The following is an 18,131-nucleotide window of genomic DNA, read 5'->3' on the forward strand; positions in this document are numbered from 1 at the left end:
CACGAATGCTATTCACGTATGAAATTATGCCATTGAGATATCCAGATCACGATGATCAGGGAAAACACCAGTGACACCTCTTGATAGGATTCAGCGCATGCTGCCTGGATGACTGCTTCTCCCAGTAAAACAGTCTAACCGCGCTAGTTATTTTTAAAAAAATCCTTATTAGATGAAATCTGTACCAACAAGACTATTCTCATTTGTTCTGCCCAGATCTTCTATGCAAAAGAGAGAACATCTCATTGTAACAATTTTGCATTTTTAACTGTGCAAATTAAGCATTCTTCATAAATAACAGCCTGGTTTTCTGCACTAGAACTCCTTTTTATTAGCAGCACAGTAACGAACAATGAGCAATGTGTTCTATTATTCTTTGTCAAATCACAAAATACTACATTAGAATAACTCTGCTGGTCAATGTAATATAGTAGATTAAATTCAACTTCTGTGCAAAAACCACTGTAAAACAGCATGATAAGAAGGCTATAAAAAATTTAATTTTACTCCAAACTCCATCAGAAAAAAAAAATGGTGTGAAAAGTAATTTTGCATAATCAGTACACGCCATCTGGAACAATTAACCGATTTCTATAGAACTATGAGGATCAGTCATATCTGCTTATTAAAGATCAGAAATTATACAAGTAATAAATCCTTGAAAAAACTAAGCGTACTCCCGCCTGTCAACGCTATTTTAACTTCAAATACTGAAGAACGCCTGATAAGGCTGAAAAGAAGAGATTAATATATGCAAATTACATCCAGCATTCAAAATCCCCAACAACTGTCTCTGGTTTTCTGTCCCTTATTGCTGCCTTTATGTTTTATTCATATACCAACTCACCTGTCACTTCATAAGCTATAATATTATGGGGGTATTATTAAACAGCATAAAGCCGTGCTTTAATTGGAAAGCTTCATTGCATTTTCCAATTATTTGGAGTAAATTAAAAGCAGATGCACATAGTTTAATAAGGAGTCTAATATCAGTTCCGGGAAATCAAAATTCATTGTCATTACTATGCCGTGATAGTTTTGCAAACTGTACTCAATTTCAGAGGTTTTGAAAAGAAAATCTGTCTATGCAATCTGTTAATTGTCATTCGGTTAATAACTGTTTAAATATCCAAACCACATAGCGGCTTCCTATTTAAAAAAAATTAAACTATGGCACTCAGAAAAGCAAAACAAATACAGTGCAGCCCGCCTTGGAGGTTGTGCTCCACAAGCAACCAGTGCAAGTCCTCAGGAGCAGCCACGTGCCAGCGTCTCTCCAAGCAAGCGCAGGTCGACAGCACTGCCCTGATGGCACCCTGCCAGCAACACCTTCACCACCATCCTCACCGTGTCCTCCCACAGCGAGCACCGTGCGAGCCCCTGCCCACATGCCTGCCTGCACGCGTGGGGCAAGGAACCAGGTAACCCTCCAGGTGGAAATCCACAAGCACTTCCCTTGGAGGACATGCAATCTGAGTAAAACGAGTAAAGACCAAGTCTGGCACGTTACAGCGTGAAAAAAAATGAAACTTTACACACCAGTATGCAGCTTCATGGGACAACAGACGAAACGCATGACAAAGAGCAGCACCGCAGCCAAAACCTTCATACAACTATGGAAAAGTGGGATGGTAAGACAGAATTTCACTTTGGACTACATCACGTTAATCAGAAAAATCACATGCCCGAAAAAAACTATACAGGCAGCAAAACTCATGGCTTCATCTTTCACCGTCTGGTCTGAGCCCACCTGAGCGTAGCACTGAAAACACGGGATGTTACGCTACATCAGCAAGCATGCAAAAAAAATCTGTATACCACAGATGAGCTGAATTTAGTAGGAAATACGCTCCTTTGAATCTCATTAAATACAGTATTAAGTAACACTTACATTTCCCTTTCTCAAATACGCAGCTGCAGCACCTTACATGAGCCTTCAGTCTCCCTGCACTGCTGGTTATTAATAGAACCTCTTATATTTTGAAGATTATCCAGGTCTCTAAGTCCAAAGACTGGAAATTTCAATAGGGCAGAAAAACAGGATGACTTTAATCTCAGCCCAGTAGAGGTTTCGATGCAGAATAAAGCTTGTGTCACAACTTGTCTGGTGTTTTTTTGTTTGGACCATCCTGATTAAAATTCGTTGTCACAAAAATAAATTTATTCTGCTTTTATTCTCAAGAAGCGCAAAGAACATACATGTGGAAATCTGGATCAACAGTAGGATATAGCACAGGGCCTCCCCCTTTAGAGAGAAGAATGTACTAAAATACGTGAAGATAGGAGGGTATTGCAAAACCACCAGAAACTATGCAGGAAGATGAAGATAAAAGCAATTCTTGTGCAGTGATCCAAAAAATAGCATCTTTCTTTTTTTCAAAATTACCTGTTTTAATAAAGCAGACACACTGTGCCAAGTGAACCATTTAATTATCTGCAAAAATGATGAAGCAAAACAATAGTTTGCAAAAATAAATGACTAACCTCTGATTAAAACGTCTGTCCTCATTACATACAGATAAAAGATACAGTATCTTCTAAAAGAAAATGTACATTGAAGAGAAGTAAGTGGCAGTTGTAGCATAGATAACCTGACATTTTGCAACACGAAAGAAGTTGACATATGGGCACTGAAATGTAACGAAATCTTTCATTTTTCTTCCATTTCTTAATCTAGAAAGACCAGTGGGTTTTATTTATTTGTTTTTCCTAATGTGGCACGTGCAACAAGGCACCCTTGAGTCAGTCGCAGAGCACTGGAAAATCCGAGCTGCCAGAAAGCAGAGCGACGAGCCCCCCCCAGGCTCCTCAGCGATGCGCCGGCACCTTCCATCCGATGCATTCCAGAGCACAAGAGCATCAAGACTCAAGGCCGTGATGAATAATCCGACGAGCTCCAGAAAGGACAGAGAATCTGGAAGCAAACTGCTACCATAAGAGCAGTGTGTAAAATAAATCCTTCAAAAAAAAAAAAAAAGAAAAAGCTACCCACAAAAAGTTATGAGTCTCCTTGCCAAGGTCTGCATTATCCAATACAGGAAAGCAACTCCCTCCCCATCCCAGGAACCCATTGACTGTGATGTTTTCCCAGATCCCTAACAGCAGTTTCCATTCCCGGATTACAAACCGGCATTGGAAGAAACACCATTTACCAAATCCTCCCAAACTTTCTAGAGGAGCCGCATACCTGCCGCATCCTGGCCGCGACTCACCGGCGGCTCAGGGCGACGCAGCCCGCGGCAGCCAGCGCTCGCAGCCCACAGGGCCCCCGGGGCCCTGCATTGCGGGGTGCACCCCCTGCCCCTCCGGCCAGCCCGACTGTCCCCCCGGCACATGTCCTCTGCTTCGGAGTCGCTTCATGCCGTGGAGATTCGCCTCAGCGGGCCAGCAGACTGAGCTGCGACCTGAACCTTCTTTTGCAAGCGCTCCCACCGCCAGCTGCGGCCCAGACGCCACGCTCCGCGAAGGCTGCTGCTGCCACCGCACCCGCCCCAACCCGCTACCTGCGGCCCACCAGAGAACAGCACCAGGAGCGCCCAAATGGCACCAAAAGAGCCCAGCTGCCCGATCGGATCACGTCCGTCCGCGCAGCCCGCGCCCCCCAGATGGGCCACATGGGACACATGCGCCTGTGCTGGGGTGGATGAAAGCCACCTGGGTGGCACAGGGGCTCTGTCTTAATTAAAAAAAAAAGAAACAAGAAAAAAATATTAATTTCACAAAGCTTGTTCTGACCTGTCCACAGTGTCATAAAGAGGTAAATAAGAAAGCACTTTGAGGAGGCAGGGGAGCAGTAAGAAAGGTGCACGATTCCAAAGCAAACAAAGCTGGGTGTGCAGGAGGCGCCACCTCCAAGAGCTCCCAAGGAAGCATCCTTCCCTCAGAGTGAGCTGGCAAGAGCAGGTCACCCAGTGCCACCCTGCAGCAGGCAGCGTCCCCCATCCTTCACGCTGAGCCTAGCTTCTCTGGGAAGCTACTTCACACAAGTAACTGGAGACAGTGTCGATAAAAAGCCACAAAACAGCACTCTTAACATTAGAAATATACCTGAAGGTATCACCGCATCAAATAACCGCTTCAAAAACACACTGCTCCTAAGTGAAAGGAAGACACATTTTGCAGCCTAGTTCACAATCGTGAACATTTCTTTATTAGATCTAGATTTTTTTATGCCGTACGAAAAGTAAGCCATGTACACAATTGTTCACTGTCCAAACTGAGGACCCCAGGCCTGAGAAAGCCTTCTGCCATTTGCTCTCTCACAGGCATTCGCACCACACATTTGCAAAGTAAGAAGCTTCCTTCGGGGATGTGACATCTAAGATATCTAAGCTTCAGCCTGGAGGACAGGGCATTTTCCTTTGAAAGAGTATGAAAACCTTCATCTTCAGTTCAATATAAGCAAAACTTAACATTTTCAGAAAATAGCAGCCATAATTAGAGATACAGTCTGAATGGATAAAAGGATTTAAGAAAAATTAGAAGACACATTTGAATGACATACAACTAAACACGCAAACAGCGAGCAATGCTACAGGCTGGCTGCACAAAACGCTTCGAGCACAGGCTCTGGCAGCAGCCCCTTGGCGCCGAGCTTGGCTGCTCATGCTCAGCTGCTGAGAGCTCAGCTGCAGGCATAGTAAAAGCTCTGCACAGGGAGCATTGGCTGCTGGCTCCACAAATACTTTTTGAAGGATCCGTAACCGAATTGAAAACTTTTCAAATGCCATGAGAATCTTAACTATATTTTAAAAAACAATTCAGATAACTTCCATACAGTACAAATAATATGTGCTTCTGGACGCTGTTTTATTTCCATGGATTAATATGGCTTGAGGTATCAAGCATATCGATGGCATATTAATGCCAAGCTAATATCAGCTGTTCCTTTTAAAGTATTTGCACAATGTTTTAATTGTTTTGGGCTGACAATTGGCGAGCATTATTTGAAAATACTGCACACAAACATGCAAAGTATGTTCTGCTTTTTTTTTTTCTGCACAGTTTCCATACTTTAGTGTTCAAAATAAATTAAACTCAGTCATATACAAGGGTAGCTGTGATCATCTTGTTATCTCCAGGTTTCCAGTAGAGCAAAAATCCCTGGAGGTACAGAATTCTATGCCAGAAGCTAGGTTTCTGCCTTTGAGATGGAAGCTGAAGCAGTATCTGGAAGTTCACAGGTTTGTTTCCTATACAAGACTGATACAAAGAGGCTCTAACTATTTTCTGCACACATTCTGACTGGGCCATTCAGAAGTATCTGATGCACTTCATGCACTGCAATTTCTATCTTAACAGCCCGAGAGCATCAAATTTCAGAAGTTACACAAATTTTGAACATAAGGCAGTCAATACAAGTTTGTGTTCTACACGAATACCAGCAAACGTGTTTACCTGCAATGTGACTTAGAAGCTGGCTACAGTAAAATTACAGGACCAAAAAATGACAGCCCTGCCCAGTGGTATGCAGGGTCACACACCAAAGCCAGTGATGGCTTTGCCCACCTGATATTAGCAGGCAAAAGCTGCACAACATGGAAGCACACTGCTTGGACCATCCTGTAATTCCTTGGAACTCACAGCTGAGAAAGTAAAAATCTCATTTTGCAAGCTTAAGCCACTAGGTTCTAATGCAAAATCCTGCCACATGCACTGCAAGGAATGTTAAGACTTTCTTCCATCCCTAATCCTTTTCTTGAAATGGCAAGTTGGTTGCATTATGTCTGACTGGCAGGTTAAAGCAATTCTGAAAGTTAAATCAAATGCTGGAGCTGATGCAGCTGCGGGGAAGCTCTGAGAGCTCCTGAGGCAGAGCGCTGCCTTGCTGCCAGGCGGGTCGTGCCTGGCTGGCTGTGTAACCTCTCCTCTGCTGGCCCTGTCCTCCAGCAGGGAGACAGCTTTTGCCTGTAGTCAGAATTTGAAGGCTTCCAATAGAAAATCCTGTAATTCTGAAGGTTTACCCATTGACACTTACACAGCAGAAAACTTCCTGGAAGCAAGATTCCCAAGGGGCATCAGCATCTTGGCCTGAAACACACTGTTTATTCACTTCAGAGAGTCAGTGGTATTAAAGCCATCCAGTTAGTATTGCCTGTGAGAATATTTGCACTTCTAAATCTTTTGGTTTCTAAAAGGGTTAAAGCTTATTATTAGCATATAATTTACAGGTCCTTTCTCCCAGGAAAGAAATAATGCACAGTAAATGCCACATTCATTTTAATAATACATGTTACAGTCTGTGCCCAACATCTGCACAAAGGTAAAGCAGACAGATTTTTTTGACATGTCCCACTCTGCCATCCAAACACAGGCTTTTTGTTTCTTAAGTGACGGAAGGTTTAATCAAGAAAGCAGGCAATTCATCAATCGAAACAAGGCTGCTCACACCGCCCTGACAGCACACACATGGTTTTATACAGAAGAAACCTGGCCACCTGTCAGCAGCACCTTTTACATCAGGATATACAAATACACTGAGTGATCAATCCTCCAGCTCTTCCCATTCATTTCTTTGTTTTCTTATTATATTTTCCTTTATGCTAGATGTTGCCCTCATTCTCTGCAGGGATAGATGGGAGACAAGGCAAGCTGTGGCTGTTTATACACTATCATAAAAATTTATATACCTTTAAAGTGACTTATTTCCCTTCTATTTGAGTACCATTATTATAAATAATTTTTCACTTCATTCAGGAATTTTCCCTGCACGTTATCAACTGTGGCTGCCTGAGAGGGCTCCCTCTGTCCTTGTGGCTCTGATAAGCCAAAGCAATATGCAGCCAGAGGATGTTGAAGTCTGAAATGAAGGCAGTATGTAGTCACGACAACATCTTAATTAAGCTGAAGGCCATGAAGAAAGACTATGCTGTGAAATACTGAGCAATGTCTGTCGACAGGTCTGTCTAGAGCAAGGCATTCTTCTTCCAGCAGCTGCCCATTTGAACATGCTTATTGCACCTGTCAGCTCCTCAGCACCATGCTCCCAGAGACCTTTTGCAGATCAACTTATAGGCAATTCCGTGTTTTGGCCTTGGAAGCACGGCGCGGTGTGGGAACGGGAGCCTGCTGAATGTGGAGGAGGTGGCCGGCGGCACAGCACAGCACTACATACAGCAGCACGGGGAAGGTTCCCTTTGCAGTGCTGGGAGGGCAGGGCAATAGTTTCCTATATGCAGCTTGCCAAAGGCTGATTAATTAGTTTGTTGTGCAAACAGGAGACTCCCTAACTTTCTGGTCGCACAATGTTTAATTGCCAAGACTGGAAATGACAAAGAGCTGGTTAAAGACTCTAACTACTACTCTCAGAACCATTTCTTCCAGACTTGCAGCAATAATTACATTGCATACATGGAGAAGTAACAGGACAGTTCCAGTGGGGACACAGCAATTTCTTCCAAAATGTATGTTGGTAGAACCAGGTAGGCTTGACAGCCAGAACTCACCTCACCTACCACAAACAGGCTGAAAGCCGCTGAGAGCTTCATTTTCACGACTACTGAGAAAGTCTTAGATGTCTGAGACCACAGTGCAACTCCTCATGTCACCCTCCTTTCTCCCTCTCTCCTCCTCAGCACCCCATCCTGCTCTCACCACAAGAATTCAGACTGACGCGATACCAGAATCAGAAAGCGAGAGACTGTTTATAATGGCTTTTGTTTCCCTGTGCCAGTACCAGGAACCTTCCATTATGCTGAGAGCCAAGAGAGGGAGCCAGCAGCTTGTCCACGCGCCGGCAGCGCCTGCTCTGCAGCAGCGGAACCAGAGCCACGTCCCTGTGCTGCCGGCCCCGTGGTCACCTCGCCTGTCCTGGTGGCCGCCCAGCACCGCAGCCCACGTGGCTCCCTGCCGCCCACAGGAGCAAACCCACGCTCCCTGCGTACCCATCACCCCCAGGGCGGCAAACCACAACCTGGCAGAGCAGTTAGGGGCGGCAGTGCAGAAGCATTAATAAGTTTCCTGTTGCCATGGCACTGCAGCGAGACACTAACATTGCAGCAGAGATAAAAGGGACTGGCTGCAAACTACACCGACATAACAGGAAACTTCTGAATGGTTTCCACTGCGCGTCTTGGGGTTAACCTACCTTGGTAACGTTTAAGCACGCAAAGGGAACTGTCACAGCACCTAATCACAGCTGCTGAAAAGGCTGCAGTGGTCAGGAGTTATGCATGAAGATCCCTGCCAAGGCACAGGATGTTTCATATGACAAGAGCCTTCCTTCAGAAACGTCTCACAGCTGCAATAGCCATTACAGCACGCGTATGCACAACCTGTCTAACAATGTGCCTGGAGGAGAATGTGTGCCGTTGGGGGGGTGCACAGTTATATATTTTGAAATGTGCTTCTATAAACACAGAGGACTAACACTATGCTCAGTTGTTCATGTGTGTTTTATACTTTGCCTGTAATTACCTGGTAAAACATTCAGGATCTTTGCAAAATAGGCCATCTTTCCAGGCTCGTTATGCTACAAGCAGAGGCAGTCCATGGGAAGTCCCAGAAGCAGGATTATCCCCGGTAACACTCATGTAGAACTGCTGCCACTGTTAGTGCGTTTGATGCTTTATTAGGAGAGAAGCAACAGCTTTCCCATCCTCTGTGTAGGATGGTCTCATGTGAACACAAGAACATGCTTTCCCTTACATTTCTAAATCTATTAGGGCAGGAAAGTAACAAGAAAAACGAGTACTGACAAGAATTATGCCATTGTTATATTCCATCTATTTAGGAACCTGAAGCTGCAGTTTCAGTCAGAGATTACCTTTTAAATAACCCTTTGATTATGGTACATGAATTAATGCCATGTTCCCATGTTAGAAGTGTCACTCACTATTAATAGAAAGGACCTGTGAATTGCACATTTTTGCCATCTTCTCTTCTCTGATTATGCACAAGCAAGTACCTATTGTACAACCCACTGCTGCTTTTCTTGGGTTTCCAAACCATCCTGAAAATCTGCTTCAGCCAAATGAAGGGATTTTACCTTCATTAGGTTTTGCAGAGCCAGTGTTAAAGCTAGTATTTTTTTTCCTCTTGCAAAAATGTTGTAACAAAGAGAAAACTGCAGCGAAGTGTGTTTCTACTACGGCTATCACAGTACTTGTGCAGCTGTAAGATTACTCAAAATAATAATTTTAAGGAAAATATGTTGCACTCCAGCACTACTTATCTGAAGTACAGAATGAGATAATCCCATAAGAGAACAAGCAGGTGAAATGCACTGTTGTGCCAGAGCTGCACGTAGCATTTGCCTTTAGTTTGCAGAAACAAAAGTCCTTCCACAGTGCTTTGTAAACGGCTTCCGGACAGCCCTCTGCATTACCAGCAGTGACAGACTCCGAGCGGTGCAATTCTGTAAAGCATCCCTGCCTCTCGCTCCCAGGCATGTGTTCATCCTGGGCCCTGAGAAACACGCTGTGTTCCTTTTCAGCACACTCATCTTCCAAGAAATCAAGCACTCAAAAGCAAGACCTCCACAGAAGAACAGAGCTGTCAGGGACAGCTCAGCAGGGTCCCCAGTTCCAAAATGAACCCACCACGTGGCCCTGAAGCACAGTAACAGAGCACCTGTACCCACAGGGGCACAGGCATGGGCTTGAGCCTCACCACTCTATTAAACATACATCTTCCCTACAGACTAAGTGAAAATTAAAAATAGAAAAAATATTCACTAGCAGCTTTATTTTTTTTTTTTTTCCTCCCCACACTGGCATCTGGAAACACATTAGTTCCAGCATTTGCATGCTGGCCAGGACTGGCTAACATAGAGAAAGTCACAGCTAGAGAGAACGGGTGTGCACATTCAAGCACCTCGTTTCTAAAAGTAAAGTAGAATCCCCCACATCCTAACATCAAATTTCAAATCTAGCTGTTAAAAACAGCAATGTTAGGGTATGTTGAGCGTAGCAAAGAATTGCATGTATGATAACTCATCCTTGCAGTGCTAGATGAAGCCTCCTGTTAAATGTGCAGAGGTGTCATCTTTTACAACCCACCTGTGAAGATCACGAAAAAGATGAGGAGCAGTTTGTGCCAGTGTTGCTTTCCACCAGATCTCTCATCTAGAGCCCCCATGGGCAGCAGCATCCCTCCCTGAGGTCTGCAGTCTCCCCTGTGAGGAGTAATGTTTGCTGCCAGTAATACTCGTGCCTGTGCATTTTCTGGAGTCCCTCTGCGCCCCTCGTGCTCTTGACAATTAAATGGCACTGACAGAAAAGCTTGAAGCATATTTCACAGATACCACACATCTGGCTATTTATGCAAACAGGGCTGCTTTACCTGGTTACACTTCTGATTAGAGGTGCAGAGAAACCATTGTGTGCGCCAGCTTACCTGATATAGCATACAAATTTGAGTGCTGGTGCTCCAAGTCCAGGCGAGTGCTGTGACTTTTGCCTCGAAAGCTAGCAGGAAGAGTTAGCGAGATGTGCCTGGAGAAGAGAAACGGGGAAATCAAGATGATGTTTCTACAGACCAAAATACACTACTACTATTATCAGCTCATTCTTGCCTTACAGTCGTGCTCAGGTTAAGCTGCAAACATCAGTTTTAACGTTTCTAAGAGATGGAGTGGATCCCAAATAACAGTGAGGAGACAGAGGTGGCGATTCCACCATCACAGCTCAGTGCCGTTGAGCTGCTTGCATCTGCTTCTCAGTCCAGCTGTGAGCAGGACAGGGCCTCTACCCTGGCGCAAGCCCCCTCCACCCCACTGAACATCAAACTGAGCCAACAATGAAAATACTACAGAGCAGCAGCATCTGCCTGCAAGGTGAGCTCCAGAGCAGGACACAGCCTCGAAACACCCACATGGTGGCTGGCGAGCACAAGTCTCCCCCTGCGAGCAAAAGGCACCTTAAGTGCACCCGGTGGGACTTGGCTGTGGTTCCTTCAAGGCAGAGGACGCTATTAGTGAGTGCTTTGGATTGATCTGTATCAAAAACTAAGTACATTCATAAATAAAACCTTTAAAATCTCAACAGCTGTGGTCTGCTCCAGACTTAACCAAGGCATGCTGCACGCTACCCTGCTCTCTGATGCAGAGGAGGATGCACAAATTGAGCTTTCCTCCACTGGCCACAGAGGAGAGGAAAGCCAAACGTCACCCCTTGCCTCTCCCTAAGTGGAGCAGCAAGTGTGCCCTGCCTACCAACAGCTCTCTGCACAGCCTTTCCCGCAGCAGAGACATTTTTTACATCTTTTGTTAAATCCTCCTTGTGCTAGCTATAAATAGGAAAAAAACAGGAACTCACAGAAGTGAAGGTGAAACTATTTTCAGTGGCTCAGAGGTCATTAAAAGGAAAAAGCAGCGCACAGTGAGCCTGGACAGAGGCTTGAAGAAGAGACAGACAACCTTCCCAGAAACAACGCGGTATTGGAGAGATGGAGGCGACAGCAAGCCCGGCTCTTGGGGCCAGAAAGGTGGTCGCACCCCACGCTGCTGGAGCCTGGAGCCTTGGCACCAGCCCCCCCAGTCCTGAGGAGGATGGGACCCAGCCACCCTCGGGACACGGCACAAGCAGTGAACACCAGCCCCACACTGCTCACCAAAACTCATTGCGCTGGCAGGACGCAACCCAGCAGAACTGCCCAGACACCTGAGCACTCGGATTTGGAAGGACGCGACACATTTTTCTGCTGCCCAACGCACCCCACGGGGCAGAGAACACAGCTCTGCCCCCAGCGGCACGCTGTGCCCCCCCACGGGCAGGGCAGCCGTGCGGAGCTCCCCCCAAGGAAAGGCTTCTTGCTCACGTTGTTACTGGCAGCCCACAGATTCTTAGGCTTTGATGAGAGATCCCAGCTTCCCCCTTCTAATTCAAATTTGTATTTTTTCTAAAACTGATCTCAAGTCTACTTGAATTCCTGTAAAACGTTATCGTTAATCTTCTGGACCCCATTGCCATACATAATGAAGATGCTCCCTCTCCACAGAGGGACTTACTCTACCATGAAAACAAAGGCAACAGCTACCATTTCACAAAAGGCAAAGCTACCCGAATATGGCGAGGTGCTTGGCATGCCCTTTTGCCAGAAAACAAGGCAGCCTTTTTTGCAGCTACGGTATTTGTGATGGGCAACAAAGAGCCCTCTGTATTCTCTAGCATAGTACCAGATCCATTTTCTTAGCTAGCAGGTTTTATCTATCAAGCAGATCATCTGGAAATTATCTGCCTTTAAAAACAGGACACATTTTGTGAAGAGCTACATATTTTTGGATCTTGATGCAGCTGATAGTGAACAGCATGGACAAAATAAGAAAAAGCAAACATCAGTTTGAATTTGCTTGTGCTTCCTGGAGCTATTTCTAACAACAACAAAAAAAAAAGATGGTGTGAAAATATTTTCAAATTTGGCTAACAGTTTTCTGTTTAAAAACACAATCCATATGAGACTCTCTTGGCCAGCACAGGCAGGTTTGTCATGAACACACTTTAAAACAGGAGACCGCTGCCTGTAGGCATTACACACATTTCATTTGTTTTTAGCAGTATCCAAAAATACTTTGAGGCATCAAAACAGCTAACAAAGATTTTTGAATTTCTCTTACTTGTACTGCAGACTGTTTTCTTCATACCTAAACAAAACAGCAGGAAATGCTTTGGAAGTAAACAAAGCAGGTCTATTTAAAAAGGCCCATTTCTGAGCAGAGTACTTTAAAAGTTTATCCCAGCTTCTGCTGTAAGAGGCTAAATCTTTTCCATATGTACAGTTCTTTTCAGCAAGCCACCACCAAGCCCAGAGAGACCACCGCATGCTGCTGAAGCCGGTCATGCAGATCGCATCGACCTGCAGGACTGGAAAGGACAGCTCCACAGGAAGTTCACAGAGGCATTGTGTAAGCAAAATTACAGTGCTGTCAGTTCCACGAACAAACACCACAGCCTTCCGACAAAGCTCTGAAATCTTACTTTGCAAAAGACATCCCAAACCAAGTCCCCAGGCACTACCAAGTCTGCATGGCAGCTCACGGCAGCACCAGGTTGCACAAACACCATATGTTAAAGTGGTGCATGCATTCCACGCGCGTAATTAAAAATGAATCACTCACAGTCTGACGGACTCTGACCATACACACACAAACATGGCAGCAGAAGTTCACATATCCGGACCTCGCTTCTTAACTCGACATAATATCCTATTTGCTTTTCATTCCAGATGTATCAACATGAAAATACATACCAAAATACTCCCTCAAGCTGGGGAAAAGTACAAGCACCACAGGTAGGTGCGTGCTTTGATGCCTGGTGGTGGTGGACAGGCAGCTCTGCAGCTGCTCTCACAGGGCTCTCCGTGCCACAAGCGCCCATCCCACCTACGGCAGGTCACCTTCCAGCACCGAGCGTCCTGAGCACTGTTATGAAGGTGCTTGAAAGCAACATAAAATGCCGTTGTTTCTACGTCTCCACTTCTTTTGCCACCTTCTGTTCTCCGAGGCAGGACAAACAGGTATTTCATCCTTTCTACCAGGCTGCATTGTGCAGAGCTAGGTCTCTCCAAGGAGAACATTTAGCTGTAAGACCACAAGACAGAGGGTAACGACTGCTAGAACGAGATCAGTTCTTCCCCTCCCCCTTTCTCTTTTAAGAGTGTGACATGGTAGGGAAATATGGGAAACAAAGTCTAATTTATTTTAAATTAATGCAAACTTTAGCCAGGATCAATATAACTTATACCTAGTCAGTTGATTGCATAATGCATTTTCCTTATGCGTTGTGAAAGCCAAATCATTTTACACTGTAGAAGACAAAAAAGAAAGAGAGGCTGCCATTGAAAAGCAAGAAAATCCCAATTACGAAGTCCCCAAGTTCCTAAACACATATCGTGAAAGTATGTGCAGCTCTGTGGCATATGGCAAATCAATTACTAGTTTAAATTTTAAAACAAAAACATGGTAAATGTGTTGCAGAAATAATCAAGAACAACGGTTTGGTTTAGATTACAGCGGCCACTAGAGTTTTGAATACAATTAATCATCATTCCAGGCAATGGGAAGCCATATTGACACTTATTCCTAATTTGAATATTTAATTAGGGTGAAGTTCTTCATCAAATTATCACAGAACTGGGAGGAAAGCCTGAAAGATTTAAACAATTACTACTTTAACCCCTCACCAACTGCTCACCTGCGGGCACAAGAATCTTTTCCCCGTTCTGCAAAGGAAGAACGCGCTCACACAATACAAAAAGACAATATTTAAAGGATGTAACAAATACACTGCAAAAGGTACCTGCACGTCTGGCATCCCACAGGCTGCTGACTACCCATGCTCTTTGACCTTTCTCAGAGCAACTCTTCCAGGCCGGAAAGCAAATCTTGCCACCAAGTGTTGTTTCTGGGGTGGCGGTTTGGTTTTTTTGCTGCTGTTGTTTTTTGTTGGTTTGGTTTTCTGTTTTTGTTTTTTAAATTAACTGAAGAACATGTCCAGAATCATTGACCAGGTCTGCGTGCTGAGGGACAAAGCCCTGCTCCAAGGGGCACGGACCCCGACCCAGCGGCCGGCCAGCACAGGGGGAGCCCCCCGGGCCGGCCCTGGGACTGCCCCGGAGCCGCGCGCCGCTCCGCGGACACCCTCCTTCCGCCCTGCCTCGGATCCTTACGTGCTGTATTAATCCATATACGAAAATCTCTTTTAATGAGGAGTGATATAGTTATGAACTCTCTAGGGCCATAATTAGAGCAAACTAATTGAAGTTGTGTTTTGACACACTTTCCAAATTCACGGGTACTGCATGACATATTCACAACACTACTGCCGCACAGCCATGGCGACAGCAAAATCATTAGGCTAATAACGCTTATTTGCATTCTTATCATGCCAGCAGCATGCCGTTAAATACTGCTTCAACCAGTGCTCGTCTACTCTGAAAGTTTCTACTGAAAGATATTAACAGTAATTATTAGTTCTTTAGTGGAATCTCTAATGTTAAGGAATGGCAACTCGCATTAACTATCCCAATGCCAATTATGTTCCTTCTGAATTGTCAAAAACGAACGTTTTTTCCTCCCCACTGAATTCAAGCGACAAGGCGGGTTTGGTGCCGTCTGTCCCTCAGGGAGGAGGGAAGCCTGCCCCGGTGAGGCTCACGGCAGGACTTCAGGCCTGTTCTCACCAAAGCTGAGGTAAAAAACCCGTTGTTTCAGCATGGGTTAAAGAGAGAGAACATTACAAAAAATATTTTTCCCCAACATATTGTAAATTTCCAGACAATTTAGGATGAAACAGCCACATTACCATAATTCAGGACAGGTTAGATTTAATTACTCATTTAATTTTAGTTTTTCTCTTATTCGTTAAATCTACAGAATGCATCTACATACAGCAGCAACAGAAGAAGGACATGAGAGAGAGATCCTTCAGATACTAGCAAAAGAGGTTTGAGGTCTGCACACATTATGGTCACTTTTTGACTGTTTCTAGAGAGAAACTTGCATAAAACAGGTTCAGGAATGCCCAACAGTTCCAAATAAGTTATTAATAACTGTCTGCATGAAGGTGATGAACTGCTTTTGAAGTCAGGGAGCAAGTACTCATAAAAAGTAACAAAAGATCATAAGGGGAAACGCCAGATATCAAAGGATGCTTCATAATTCATATAAAAATATCAGCAATGCACAGCAGAAGAACAATAGTAAGTTTTTGGTTTCCAACTGGATTAGACAAACATTGTAGAGAAATCAGTCAAAACCTTAAAAGCTGCCCCACATTGTCAAATATGTTAGAAAGCATATTGCATGCTATAGAACTGGATCTGCTCTGTTCTTTGATGTACCACCGCCATGACTGCAATTTATTCTAAATGAAGAACAGTGCCACAGATACTGTAAAGTCTCACAGGAATATCCTGGAATAAAAAGAATCTTATCTTCCATAATCAATGGATTATGCAAAGATCATATGCCTCACGAAAAACTGAGGCTAGAATGATTAAACACATTCTAAGCTGCAGAAAGCTAAAAACACACCTACAAGAAGTTAATGTCAGGCTGTACTTTTCAAGAAACATAACCTGACTTGAAAGCTTTGCCTTAAGGGCAGAGGAAAAAGCCCGTTTCTAAGAAATGAGCTGCTAGCATTTCGCTGACAGAAATCAGAGGACCTCTCCATGACCACTCACTTTACCAGAATGTATTTTCCAAACTGTAGTTTACAGAAAATGGCACAGCAGATATCTATGGCTCCAGCAGTGTCCAGAATCCCATCTACAGTATTTATTCACAGTTCTTAACTTTTACTGTGCTCAGGCATTGCTATGCCAGAACACCTACCTCATACCCAAAAGAACTGCAGTGAAAAACGAAACTGCAAGGCAAGAATCACCTCGGGTAATGGACTTCATTCCAGACAATCTATTCTAATCGTGTAAACCAAATATTTAAATACTTTCTAAAACCTTACTGACCCTTTGCCTAAAACAAGCAACATATGGGCTTTGCAAGCATTTCATCTCATTCCAAACTACTAAAATATCCTGTTTCCCAAAAAATCAATGAGTGCTTATGGTGCCAGACTCAGATTTTATAAAAGACCAAACACATGAGAGAATGAAAAAGGGAGCAAGTGATTCTTTCCACTTTTAGATTTAAGCACTTCATTTTCCCAGCAGTAAAAAGGGAAAAAGGCCTGTCTGCAGCATCCTTACCCAATGCATCATGCAGAGTGTGCCGCTGCACATCCCCTTCCCGAAATGACCACGCCTTGAAAATGATGTTTCAAGGGAAAATGATGTTATGCTACCTTGTCAGAACGAAAGCACTCACCAGCTGAACGGAACGAGACCCGATGATGCTAACAGGGGAGCATGATCTACTGCAGACCAGCAACCCAAAATGTAAGGCTTAATGCAGAACGAAGCTCCTGCGGCTCCCTCTGTACAGGGATTAATTTAGAACAGAGAATTTAAGTAACTAGGATGGAACAGCTGCCAAACAATAGAAAAAGCCCAACAAGTTTAATTTACACTGCTTGAAAGTCTGAGCTGTAGCCCATTAAATTGTTATAGGCAGAGGACTGCATCAAAGAACTAAGACCTCATACTGTAAGCATGAAGTGCTTATGAAGTGGTTGTCTGAGATGAACAGCGCAGTGTCTCTGGAGGCTGCGGTGGGATGAGTGCAGCTTTCCACATCCTTCACTAGCTGCTCTCTGGAGTCAGGAGTTTTCAGATAATGAAGCAGTAGGGAAAAATTGCCAAACAGCAGAAATACTCCAGAAAGATAAATTACACACAGTGCAGGTTTCCTGGGCTAGGTTTTTAAATTCCATCAAATTAATCAGAACGAAGCCCAAGATCACACGCCCGATGGAGAAGCGTCTCCGACCCGAGCGCCGTTGCCTGCACCGTGCCGCCAGCCCGCCTGAGGCTGGCGCCACCACGGCAGGGCCCGCAGCTCCGGGGTGCTGTGGCACAGCCCCAGCACCTCCCTACAGAACCTGCTAAACAAATATTCCACATAAAGACTCATTTGGGAAGAGCACGTTGTCAGCGCTTTGCCAGTAATAAATAATGACAGTCCAAACACTTTACTAAAAGCAATAAACTCGAGAAGTGTTTTGGAAAATGGTGAAAGTGATTGATTTAAAGACGGAAATATCTGAACACAACCACATACACTTCAGGGTGAAAGCACAGATTACAAATCAACAGTGGCAGAGATCATATTAAATAGCAGACAACATAGATGTTTTAGGGAAAAAATGCTCAATTCCCCCACAGGGCTTATTTAACAACTAAGCACACAGCTTCTTTGAATGAATACCTTTGGCTCGGATATAACGACCCTACACTACACCCTAAAGAAGCATGCCTTGAGGACTATTACTATACCAGGAACAGGACTCTGTAAAGAAAAATGATTCATGATTCTAAGGATATTGAAGCCTCTTCAGTCAGAGCACTCCCCAAAATTTTTCAATGCATCCTCAAATTCAGCTAAATCAAGCTTTTCCTAACCACAGTTAATGTCCCTCTTTCTCAACTGATGCAAGGAATTCTTGTGCCTGGAAACCACTCATATTGTTTAAACATTTTTTCCTAATCATCGTTTTCTGCCACTAAAACATACTGGACTATGACCAATTTTTGCACGTCTTCATCCAGCTGAGTTGGATGCAAGCCATATGGTC

At 44.3% G+C, this 18,131-nt stretch overlaps 1 protein-coding gene across 6 annotated transcripts in view; it reads right to left on the reverse strand.

The window, feature by feature from the left end:
- The window catches only part of MVB12B (multivesicular body subunit 12B), a 68,934-nt gene that overhangs the window by 25,475 nt on the left and 25,328 nt on the right, over nt 1–18,131 (reverse strand). For all 6 annotated transcript variants that reach the window (XM_050714591.1, XM_050714588.1, XM_050714590.1 and 3 more), the window contains one exon: nt 10,336–10,433. In XM_050714591.1, coding sequence (XP_050570548.1) covers nt 10,336–10,433 — 98 coding nt within the window. The remainder of the gene's footprint in view (nt 1–10,335; nt 10,434–18,131) is intronic.

This window comes from Cygnus atratus, chromosome 19 (assembly GCF_013377495.2).
Source record: "Cygnus atratus isolate AKBS03 ecotype Queensland, Australia chromosome 19, CAtr_DNAZoo_HiC_assembly, whole genome shotgun sequence".
In the NCBI taxonomy this organism is placed as follows: domain Eukaryota; kingdom Metazoa; phylum Chordata; class Aves; order Anseriformes; family Anatidae; genus Cygnus; species Cygnus atratus.